This window comes from Melospiza georgiana, chromosome 1 (assembly GCF_028018845.1).
Source record: "Melospiza georgiana isolate bMelGeo1 chromosome 1, bMelGeo1.pri, whole genome shotgun sequence".
NCBI classification, from domain to species: domain Eukaryota; kingdom Metazoa; phylum Chordata; class Aves; order Passeriformes; family Passerellidae; genus Melospiza; species Melospiza georgiana.
The window spans coordinates 19,131,430-19,144,666 of record NC_080430.1 but is presented as its reverse complement, the minus strand read 5'-3'; the positions used below and the strand labels follow the sequence as shown (position 1 = coordinate 19,144,666).

Below are 13,237 nucleotides of genomic sequence, written 5' to 3'. Positions count from 1 at the left end.
TCTGGTTCAACAGTCACATAAAGGAACAAACAAATTACCCAGAAAAACCAACAAAAACTTGGCTGGCAGTTATAATGCTTGAAAAATTGAAAAAATCTTTCTGGTTGTTTTCTTCTGTTCATTAGCCTGACTGAGTTGGTGGCTAGCAAAGAGGAAAAGAAAGAGGAATAGAATCACTAATATGTACTTACATAAACATTTTAGAATAACCAAGGTGTCAAGCTATTTTATTGGTATATCCTGTTCTCTATATCACCAACATAAAGTGTAACAAAAGGATGCCTTCTCCACACTCTCCCTGGGAAGGTCATGGAGCAGATCCACTTGCGTACCATCATGTATATGTGCAGGACAGCCAGAGGATCAGGCCCAGCCAGCACACGTTTGTGAAAGGCAGGTCCTGTTTGACTGACCTCATCTCCTTTTCTGTGATAAGATGACCACTCAGTGGATGGGTGAAAGGCTGTGGATGTGCCTACCTGAACTTCAGGAAAGCCTTTGCCACCATTGCCCACAGCATCTCCTGCAGCAACTGGCTGCTCAGGGCTTGGCTGGGGCTCTGTTGCATGGGTGGGAAGCTGTTGGCATGGCCAGGCCCAGAGGCTGCTGCTGAATGGAATTGCAGCCAGCAGTGCTGCCCAGGGCTCAGTGCTGGCACAGCTCTGTTCAATGTCTCCAGCAATGATCCACGTGAGGGGATCCAGAGCACCCTCGGGCCCTGCAGACACACTGAGCTGGCTGGGAGTGTTGAGCTGCTGGAGGGCAGCAAGGCTCTGCAGGGGGATCTGCACAGGCTGCACTGATGGGCAGAGCCCAGAGCTCTGAGGCCCAACAAGGCCAAGGGCCTGGGCCTGCTCCTGCCCCTGCCTCACAACAACCCCTGCAGCTCCAGCCTGGGCAGAGTGGCTGCAAAGATGCCTGGAGGGAAAGGTGCTGGGGGTGCTGCTCAACAGCAGCTGAACATGAGCCACAGAGTGCCCAGGTGGCCAAGAGGCCAATGGCATCCTGGCCTGGCTCAGCAATGGAGTGGCAGCAGGGCCAGGGCAGAGATCATCCCCCTGATCATCCTCACTCAGCACCGGTGAGGCCACCTTGAATTCTGGGTTCAATTCTGTTCCCCTCAATTCCAAAATGACATTGAGATGCTGGAGAGAGTCCAGAGAAGGGCAATGGAGCTGGGGAAGGGTCTGGAGCACAAGTCAGCTCAGGCTGAGTCTGCAATATTTGCAGTGACGCTAAGCATAAAAAACCCCAGGAAAGTCTGAACTCTTAACACTTTCAGTAACACTCTAATGTAGATTTTTTTTTTTTTTTAATGAAGCACTTTTTCAGTAACACTACATTTTTAAGAGTTTGGTAATAGAATACTGAGATTTTCACCTCAGGGTTACTAAATTCAATATGGCCCAGATCAATAGCAACTCAAAGTCATCACCATTTGATGAGAATTTGGAGCTCAGGTTAAAATGTATTATGAACTTAGACTACTCCAGTGAATAGCTTCATAACTGACACTAACATGTATGGTTGCTGGCAGTCTCAATATAGAAGCTTAAATTCACTGGGAACAGAGAGAGATTTACTTTCTGGACCTATAGCAATCCTTCTGAGGCAGGATTAAGGCCCAGTAGCTCGCACTCTGAGGAATTTCAGACTGTTAGCTGCTTATTTGTACCTGTCCCAAGAATAAAAGAACATTGGAACCCAGACACTTCTCAAGCAGCATATTTGCTTCGTTGCTTAGAAAAAGAAAATAAATTATTTCAAAACTAGATGACCTCAGGCTGCACACCAGAACAGAATAACCCTTCCCCTCAAAGACCAATTTATTAAAACATCTGGTTTACACAGCACCTTAATCCTGCTAAGATACAAACTGCTTGCTTAAGAAATTAACATTTTTTAAAAGCCTGGAAACTGTATTCAGGTAATCTGTCATATGACATCTGATTAGAACAAGAACCACATTATTTGCTACTAATGAAAAAGCATACTCAAATTTCAAAGCAGCACAGATGTGGGAAGATCCAAGGCAGAAAAGAGCAGGTGGCAGGCTAGCTGGCAATTACAAAATGTACAAGGTTATGAAATGACTTAGACTTAATTGTCAAATCTATATGTTTTAAGCTAACAAAATATTAATTTAGTATTTGTATAGAATTTTGCCTTTTAATGTTCGAAAGCAGAGAGATCTTTTCTGTACATTTAAAGTTATATTGCTGTTCCACAGCCAGCTTTCAAATAAAACCTTCATGATTAAAAAGCTCACTCAGTTATCAACACCCTATATCTGAAACAGTGCTTTGATGGCCCAGGCTCAGAAAAACAAAGGCACAAAATGCATTTTAACCAGAAAGGAGCTCAGCACCAGAATGATCAGAGTCTACAGTTCAATAATTAGGAAAAAATGCTAACTACCATGTTTCCAGCATCTACAATAACCTGTGTAAAAACAATGCTTGTGTATAAAAGTATACTTATACAAAAGTATACTTAATAAAAGTATACTTACAAATACTTTTATTTCACAATATTTTAAATAATCTTAATTAAAAGGTTAACAGCATATCAAATGCAAGTGTTGTATGCTATGTGAACAAAAAGTTTTTACTACTCCTGCTTTAGTAAAATCAAGCCAGGTGCTCCTGCAGTATCAAAAACACCCAAATGCCAAGAAGTGCTGCAGATAACATGAAAAACAAAAATAATGAGAAACATCATTTTCTATCCATACATCTGGTCCAGCTGGAAGGGATCAGGCACTGTCTTTCTCCACCTTTATCTCCTCTTTACAGAGCAAGCAAATATCAAAAGGTCAAAAGTATTCACCAGTCATTGAGACAGAACTTGGAACTCTATCTTCACAGATGAATGAGTGAAATAATGATATGAAATGGAGATTCCAGTGGAGACTATGAGGAATCTGTAAACCAAAAGGAATTATAATCCTGGTCCCACTCAAGACAATGATAAATCTCCCAATGATTTCTTAAGGGCCAAGATTTTCATGCAACAACAATATTCTTCACATAAGCAAAGAAGACATGAAGACAACATGTGTTACAAATCACATAAAATCAAATCAGAACAAAGTATGAGGGAAATCCCACTGAGAGAAATGATTCATCAATAGCATGATTCCAAAAACAGTGAAGACATAAATTCTTGCAGGAATATTTGCAGAAATGACTGAACAAGATCAGATGTAATGAAATGTGTCCTCTAGGAAGTTCCTTTTCTTTCTTCCAGTTCCACATAATAGGTTCCTCAACAGGGAAGTAAAGGGTTAAATGGTTACTAACTAGTCGCTTAACAACTTATTCAGGCTACAAAATAGTACATCTCAAAGGAAGTCCATTCCCTCTAAATTTCCCTTAATTACTAATAAGCATATATAGAACAAATTTTCCAGTCACTTTTTAGTGAGATACAGGAAAAAAAATCAGAAACTTTTGCTAAGTGAACTAAGATCTCAACAACCTGTCAGATCTTGCAGATCGCCTTCTCAGAAACAGAGCACCAACATTCTGTTACAAAATAAAAAGAATCTTAGAAATAAACTTCACTTGTTTTGCTTTGAAGAGTTTTGTTGATCAGCATGAGAAGAGCTTTTAGCAATTCCTCCCAGATTCTTGTCATATGCAGTTTGCATGAATAGTATAGCCAGCAGTATATGAATATGCCATTTAGTCCTAGGCAAGCATATGATTTTCCATATAGCAAAAAAAATCCTCTCTAGAGTCCCATTACTTCATTTCCATGCTCTCAAATACAACTGAGTCAGCTCACACTATTTCCAACAGATCAAGTTCAAGAACAGGATAGATGGAAAGGTTTCATAATTGATATAGGTAACATGCTCTTGGTATGTGCCTCCACCTACATGTGTTCCCAAATCTGAATTTAAGCATCCTGGCTGCAAAGCAAATTGAGTATTTCTTTCTCTCTGAATTTATGAAAGGTAGTAGGTCATAGTAAATTATTATAATTTTACCTAAAACAAAACCAGAATGGACTGGAAAAGCATTGTATCCCATTATTCCCACACAGTCCCCCTTTTCTGTGATGTAAAATTCCAACTATTTAACCTTCCCTCAGAAATATGATTTTCCTAATTTATTTTTACTGTTGACCTAGTCTTTCTGTTAAGTATTCTTTTTTTTTTTTTTAAGTATAATTAAAACCATACAAAAAAGTTACTAAAGGTGGATGGATCACTGCTACACAGAAATACAGAAAAATTACCTCTCTGTTCTGCAATACTGATATTATCTGACTACCTCCCAAAAGTTTGCCTTCTTTTATTATTTCATTTAATTTTCGTTTCTAACTAAAAAGTAACAACATGGCAAGATTAGCTCCCTATGGACATAAGCTCAGTGCATTCTGAAATTTGGGCAGAAGAATAACTTTACAATGCTATAAGCATGTCTTCCTCCAGCTATGTAACCTTATGGAAAAAAAAGGGAAAACATTTCTCTTTCTCCTTCCCTTGGTAGATCATTTTACAATGCCTAGCAAGGAAACTGCTCTTCTCTATAGCCTATTCTTTATTTACTTCAATACTTAAATCCTATGGAAGCAGTAACCAAAAAGAATAAATCACAAGGAAAGAATAAATTACCTAAGAACTGAACATAATCTAATCTTTCTGTCAAATTAGGCACTTTGCACAGTACAGTATTTCCAAAACACTACTTCATGGATTGCAGGCACCTCTAAAGTACAAATATCAACAGTGCAGAGCAGTTGATGAGCAATATTCAATTACTGCAATTGTCTACATTTGGGATGCCAATAGCAGGGAAAGCAACTCCACTTCTTACTCCTGGAAGGATGACAAAGTAATGTACTACTTTATCAAGCTCCTTTGATGTTGTCTGGTACACAGTCCACATCTCTGAGCTACCACAGAAGACAAGAGAAGAAGACAAGACAAAAGAAGCTAACAGGCTTCCTTATGAGTGAAGAATGACACAAGAAAAGGTCTGATAGCAAAATGATTTATGACAGAGTAACTTTCTCCTAAAGCAAGCAGAACTGAGAGGGGGACATTACAGACCACTTAGTTTCACGTCCGTGCTAGAGGCAGAAAAGGGATGCTGACCCAGTTCACATCCATGATGCGATGAAAAATATGTATTTCTGAAATGGAAAATGTGTCAAATGACAGTTAGGAACAATTCACTTGTGGTACAATCATTTTCCCAGTGAGCTTATTACAAATCATATGACACAGCCCTTCTCCTATTAGATACAAATGGCTCCTATAGGCTTCTGGAGCCAGTGACATATATTCTCCATTTCTTTTTGCAGTTTATAAATCTGTTTTCCTCCACAGCTGTATTAAATGTTGATGTTGCATCATGATAACATATTAGCTGTCAAGCAAAGGAAGCAGAATCATAGTTTGTTCAGGTGAAACATTTTACCCAGACAGCATATCTGCAAACTGCCTGGTTAACCCTAAAAGGTTAACCCCTTTTGTAACAGAATGCTTAGAAAAAGACACTAATTTATCAAAGCAATGAGATGCAATACTGAACATCCAGATGAAAGTGTAGAAAAGCAAGTCGGTTTTGTTGAAGACATCTGGAAGGACCTACAACCAGTTCTCCTAGCAGTGTCTCTGAAGACACAACTTCTATATATTTTGTGAGGAGGTATAAATTTACAGATGGAATAGGCCCAGTCTTATTCAACTTCTGCATTTTCATGGCAATTCAAAGACAGACTCAATTTGTGTCAGAGGAGAAGATCAGTTTGGGGATGTAGATGATCAAGCATGTAAGCAACCCAACTTTGCTTCAAACACACCCTCCTCACCTGTTTTTCAAGGAAGGCAGACTTTCCAAGACAGCAGACTAATTTACAACGGTTATTCTCAGTTCCAACATGAAGATTATACATTTTCAAGTTAGTATGATTCACTAAAACTTACCAGAACACAATTATACTAACTGCCACTAAGAACTCTTATCTCTGAGTAGAAAGAACCTTAACAATAGGTCTAAATTGAATTGTTAGAACTGTTCCATGCATCAGATAAAATACACAAAGTACATAATCAGTTCTACAATCAAAAGACAATACAACTGCATATTACAAAGAGAAGGTTTCCTCTTTTTCCTTTTAACAGAGAAAAATCTATTCTTGCAAGCAAAATGTTATTAACTGCAATTAAGAGAAAGAACCAAGCCTCATACAACTTGACAGCATTATGTTCTACTAATTTCCAGTGAACAAGAATAGTATTTATATTAGAAACCATAGAGAGCTTTCATATGGCTTAATCATCGACATCTTATTATAACAACATTTCCAGTATCATTACACAAATTACACTGAACGTTAATATAATTTTTTCTGCTATATCTCTGTCAGACAATTAATACCTCTCTACACTTGAATGGTATATGAATATTGAGGTGGTATACACACAATATTCTGTTTTCCTGAGAGGCAAGCAAATGAATCAGCATTTAAAATATATAACAACATGAAAGATTTTGAACCTACCTTCTTTTTCTGGGTTCTGTTCCTGCCTCCCAACCAATCATCCATCTGTTCCTCAATCTCTTCGATTGAAGCTCCATGATCATAAGATGGTATATACCCACTTGATTCCAGGGCGGTGTATACAGGGAATTCCAATTTTGGTTTCTTGACTTTAGTCTTCTTCTCTTCTATACAAAAGTAAAAAATAAGAAAAAGTAATGCTACTAGTACTGCAGGCATGCATAATTCAGAAGCAGGTTTAGCTCCCCATTTCTTAATCCTATCTTAAAATTTCCACTGAGGAAGTGCCTTCAATTTCTTTGTTAAAAAGAGAATCAGAGTTTTGCATAATAATTTTATTTTTATTAGAGGTAAATGGCAATGCACCCACTTAGTTCCTCTTCCATCTGAACTATGCTGGAAAGCGCCAGATGAGTTAGCTCTCGTAGCTGCTACACCACTTGGCAAAGAAGATTAGTACAGGCAAAAGCACAGGAGCTGTTAAAAGATTCTGAAGTCCAGCCAGCTTCAGAGAAATTGGCAGAGTTAGAAAGGTGAATTTTAGACAATTCTGTACTACTTTATGGTCAGCTATGCTAAGAAGAAGCTTCTGAGTCAACAGATGGCTTCTCTATTCTCAGATTTCTCAAACCACAAATAGCTCTGTTCTAGCACTTACACATTTAAGGAGATTTAAATGTTGGACCTCATTTCCAACACTGATTATTACCGTTTTCTGCTCTCTCTGCCCTTCAAATGGTATTAAATGAGAGCAGCAAACTTATGGGAAAGAAAGGAAGGAAGGACCACAATAACCCAAACTCAGCACCTAAAAATGCCTCCACTATATAAAATGATCTCAAAAGCAAGATTTAAAATGGACAATTGACAGAACCTTAGGAAGAACAAGATGAGGAGCAGAAAGATGCTTGAACACTCAGAAAGCACTCAGAAACTTCAGATGTGCCCAGTGGGACTCTTCTGGTTTTTCCTCTTGTTTTCAAAATATGCTGTATTGACAATGACTAAATGTTCCTAAACTGAAAGAGCTGATCTAATACTCCACTGCAACCAAGAAGGAAGTTCTACACTTGATTCCCCTTTTCACTCTCCACTGCATAACTTTGTGCTCCTCTCTCTACTACTGTGTTTCCACAACCACCCAATCACTCAGCAAACTACTTCAATTTACTAAGCAAGTAGAAAACTGCTCTTAATACTCATACAAATAGAAAAAGGTCCAAGTCATTTAAAGGTGGTGGGTAAGGAAAAGAAGAACCACACTTGTCTGATCAGCTTATCTGCCTTTTTAACCATGTCCTAATTCTTCAGAGGAGAAAAATCTGTTTTTCATGGAAACCTTGAAAAAATTCCTAAAGAGGACAGAAGACTATTCCCTGCAGACTCTGAAGCAGAATTTCTTTTCCTAATGGTATATGTGCAGAAACAGCACAGTGAAAAGACTCCACAGATTTGACAAACCCTAGGAACTGAGTATTTAAGAAAACAACAAAGGGATAGACAACTGTTCCAAGTCCAAAATGAGCAGAAAAGTCATACAGATCTTGAAAGTTAACAGGATGAGGAATGAGCTTTTAAACATTTCACTCTTCAGAGTTTCCCTGTACATTGTTCAGAGACCTTTTTTCATAAAGAATCTTTAACTTTACCTGTCAAATTTCAATAAATGAAATATTAAGTTAAAATTTGGATTTTTTAGCAGCCTTCTGCAGGGATGTGTAGAAAATATAATGAAATGACAGATACTCTTCAAAATTAAGTGAAAATCCAGAAGTGTAAAAGCAGCATTTGTCTCACTATGCAGATATTATTAAAGACAACACAGGTACAATTTTTTGTTTATTTCAAAAGGTAAATTTTATAATAAAATCACATATATTAAATATTATCTCATTTTAATGCAATATACTCTCATTTTACTTAACAGCTTCTAGAATCTGTTAAGATTTGTATGGATAAGTAACAATAGCTTTACCATCTCTTCATTGCAAACACTGATACCAACAAAAATACTCTAGGAAGTTAACTTCAATGACAGTTTTCACCACCTTATTTCAATCCCTCAAAATAATCAAGCACACTCTATGGGTTCACTTGGAATTACTCAACAGTGGAGACACCCCATGACAGTTGGCTTTTCCTGAATCTTGCACCCCATCACCTATTGCTTATTAATTTTCCCCATCAAAATATGCAAATAGTTAAAGCCTGAATGCTTCTAACCAACATTCAAAAATGAAGAGCATAGCTTGGAATAGGTCATCTACACCCTTGCTGTAGTTTTGGAAGTAATTCTGTAACTATTTCCAGAGAACACTGTGCTCCACTTTAAAATGAGGTATCAAAGACAGTATCTAGGCTTTCTTCAGGCAGTTAAGTGACAGAGGAAGACCTAACATAGATAAGTCACCCTGCTGTTTGCTGACTATCAAAGGAATGAGAAACCCCACCTAGAGAAGATGGCTGTACAACCTCAAACAAGCACTCAGCCAGAATTAAAAAAACCTTATCTCTACTGTCTCCCATACATATACAAAAAGATGAAGGAGTTCAGCATATCTCTTGATACCACAATGGCTGTCATATTGAATTAAAAAAATAAATAAATAAAATTGAAGTCACAGCACCTTTGACATAGGGCTCCCAATAACGTATCAAGAACAGTTTCACCTCAGAATTTTCAAAGCCACTTTTTAGAACAGGAAAGAACATAAAAGCAGTTTAATGGTAATATCTTAATGTATTTTAGACAGAGGAATTTCAGAAGTTATGTTTAGTGGCATGAAGCCTCAAATTAAGGCAGCCAAGCCCTGGCGCTCTTTCAGGTGAATATTGAAAAAGCAAAACAGACCACTGGAACTATTTCAGCCAAACAACAGAAGTCCACAGGAGACACTCAGGAAGAAAACCTCCCTTCTTCATGCTATCGTTTCACTATCAGCAATCCAGCTGGCAGCCTAAAAGACACTTCCGACCTGACCAGGCACTTTGCCCTGAAGAGAATATGGATCAGGTTTTCCAAATACTGATGATGCCTAGACAGCTGAATCCTGGATCTGCTGAGGCCTGACAGACAGCCAGGAAGTTGGTGCAGCTGCCCACCACCAGGACCTAAAGTAAGGATGTGTTTGATCGTGCTGACAGCAGTGACAACTGCAGCTGTGATTCAGAGTTTTGAAACACAAGTGTACCCTTAATATTTAGTGTCATTCAGTGTTCTAATGCTGCTGGTTTTAGGCCATCTACTATAACAGAACAGGCTTTAAAAAGACATTTTTCTCCTCCAGTCTCAAATATTGTTTTAATATTGTTACACACAAACCTAATCAAAATGCAGGAGAAACACAGTAAAGATTTCCTAGGTTCCTCTCAATTCTGTGACAGTGAGCTCAGTATCTGCTGGAGACCCAGTCAGACCACAGTGGGCACCCATATCCAGCAAATCTTCACTATAACCAGAGTTACTGGCACTCATACAACTAAACACAGGGAGGCAAAACAATCTTGGTAAAACAGAGTCTGACTTCAACAGGGTAAATTAAAAACTTACTCTCATTACTATTTTCTGGGAAGATAATGTACTTTAATTGCCAAATTACAGTGTAGTAACTTTTTTAGTCTATTAAACAGAATTTAAAAAACAAATGGAATTTGGTTTTTGTGCATATGGAATCCAAGATCATAAACACAATGGAAATTGTTTGATATCTATCAGTCCAATGTCAATTGATCAGTATTTTACATGACTCATAACTTTTACAGAGTTCTAGTCTTTTTTACCAGAAGGGATTTTGTTTTATAATTTCCTGAATTCATACTGCAAAAATCTAATTTTCTACAAGTATTTTCCACCTACTAAGAACTATCAAGTTCTTTATCAGAAGAATAAAATCGAATGTGTAGTTAAAAACTTAAGAGTTAAAAAAAGAGAAATACAGTTACATCCCCTATGTTTGAACAGCATATAAACAGACCTATCACTGGGATCCCCAGACATTACAGATAACAATTAGTTAACTCTCCTAAAGTACAAAATTTTATGTTTCTAAAGGCCTCCAATGTTATTCTTCTACTGGCTCTACATTTTACTAGTTTATGGTGCCATGATCAGAGTTTTGAAGTCTAATGAATCACTTGCACATAATCAGACACTTCCTCATTAGTTCTTCCACCTTGTTACTACATCAATTTTATCACTGGCAGAATTAATAGTATCTAGCTAATGGTTATTTAAGATACATCATGCATTAAGATACTGTCAGATAAGGAATCTGCTAGACTTTATGGATCAAGTGCCATTTAATAAAACAGTGATGCTTTTCCCATAACAAGTATCAGAGGTCCTGCATTTTAAAGTTTTCAGAAAAAAATATATTGATTATACACATTAGGTGAGCTTAAAATAAAGAACTCAGAGAATTTTTCCACAAAAAAAAAAAAGCAACTGCTTCACAAAGGAAGAAATAAAACCAAAACTAAGCACTGAACTTCTGCAAAGAAATTTTGACACATCAAATTGTAGGTCTCTGTAAGGCTTCTAAGCTTAAGCATGAGAAAGAATTCACAGAAAATACAGTCAAAAAAAGACAGTGATATCTTGAAAATCAAAGGGACAAACTGCTGATATCTCATGCATTAGTAAGCAAGAAATATGACCACACAAAAAGGTAGACAGCAAACTACCTTTGACTTTTGGGCAAATCAGTAAGATACTGCACTGAGATCTCTGTTTTTCAACAAAGTTTACTTACCTATGCAACTATGAAAGACAACCAAAGCATTTGTAACATTAAAATTTGTTGAAAACATGACAAGAGAAAAATTCACTTACACATACAGTAACACAGACAAAACACAAAGAACCCAGAAGTCTGGGAAAAAAATTGTACTACAGTTTTGACAGTATATTGAGAAAATGGAGCAAATTATGTTCAATATCAATGCAAATACAGGGCAAACACACATATGCTTAAAAAAAGGTACACATTTCTACACTCAAAGTCAATGGGATTATAGGAACATATCAAGAATTATAGACAGATATATACATCTTCTGTACTGGGACATACAAGCTAGTTTATTTTTGAGCAAACTGACTGATAACATGCTCAGGGATGAATGCATCCTCAGCTACCAAAGACTTCTCAAGCTACAGCTTTTGATGACTTATATCTTTTTTTCTGAAGATCTACCCTTCCCAAAACTTTTTTCCCCCAAAATATAAAAGGGTTAGAATCAAGGCTCCAATATTTGAGCATTAATTTGTCTTCCAACAAACATATAATGCAGCATGCATGCCTCTCTCAAATGGACCTCATGCACTGCATTTTTGCAGAATATTTTCCATAAAGTCTAAAGCAAGTTTTGTGGGGAGAGGTATCACACAAGCCTAGTTGAAACAACTGGGAGAAATACACAAGCTTAAAAGTTCAAAATTCTTTCAGCAGGCCTGCCAAAACAATCAGTGAAATGGATGATACATAGTTTGCCATAATTAGGCTTCAGAGGTAACAATTAAGTGATCAGAACATTCACACCCACACCAACCAAAAAAGCATGCATTGCATAAATTAATTTTCTCTGAACCTGCCTGTCAGCAAATCATTACTCAGCAGCCATGTCAACACTGCATTTTGGCAGAGATTAATACTAAACACAATTATCCAATATATTTATCAATTCTTTGGAAGGAGAGTAACCTTCAGCAGAGTGCTAGATTCCACAAATTTATTCCAAATGGTTCACAGTGAAGAGGAAAGCAAAAGAAGTAGGAACATGGGCTGGCTGGTAGTCTGGGACCAATCAAATCAAATGTGTTTTTGAAAATTACACAGTTGAGGGCCTTATGCCACATCTGTACTTAGAAGGGACTTTGGGCAAGGAACCTTTGATATCAGGGCTTGCACTTATGATGGACAAGCAACCTGAAATGAGCAATCAGAGCAATAGGAAATAACATAACCTGTGATTCTGTAATAACCACAGAAGAAACACGATTTCGTAATCAGAAGATAACAAACTCAGGGTCCAATACTTCTAGATACAGTGCAAAACTAAATCAAGTACAGAAGATTCACAGAAATCAAGGGATCAAGAAAGGCTTTATGTTAAGAAAATCTGCACATAAATAAATTTTTTTTAGGCACAGACAAGGTAGTAATGAACAAATTACTACCAATTTTTTGAAAGCCAAATCTGGAGAAATTCATACTGAAATTAGGATATAACTATACAATAGCAAAATGAATTATCTGAAAAAATCATGAAGAACAAAAGGCATCTCAAGGTTTACTGATCAGTGCTGTATCTTGAGTAACAAGGAAGTGCAATGCTGAAGTGCACCATTGGTACAAGTCCAGTAAGACAAGTCAGGAGAATCAGTATTTTCCACTGATTTTCACCTGTAAGAGTCTGAAATAAACCCATTGTACTAAATGACCTAATGATGTTTCCTATCCCTAGGTTTCATGAAACAATATACAAAGCCATGCAAGCAGCATGCTGTATATTCCAAGCTGTCAGAAAAGGGTGACCAACCAAGCCTAACCAAACCTAATAAAATGCATTAAAGGTTTCATTACTGCTCTGGATGTTTGGTGGCAGGCACTTGGGTCAGAGTGCTGTAAGACTCTGTGGAGAGACTACCACATCATAAAAGCCTGACACAGAAAGGCAGCTCATCAAGCAGCCACAGGGCTTGTCATTTCGTACTTGAGTT

The 13,237-nt window shown here is 37.4% G+C and overlaps 1 protein-coding gene across 1 annotated transcript in view; it reads right to left on the bottom strand.

Moving 5' to 3' along the window:
* The window catches only part of DNAJC1 (DnaJ heat shock protein family (Hsp40) member C1), a 108,747-nt gene that overhangs the window by 34,795 nt on the left and 60,715 nt on the right, over nt 1–13,237 (bottom strand). The window contains exon 8 of the mRNA XM_058025348.1: nt 6,520–6,686. Within this exon, the coding sequence (XP_057881331.1) occupies nt 6,520–6,686 (167 nt within the window). The remainder of the gene's footprint in view (nt 1–6,519; nt 6,687–13,237) is intronic.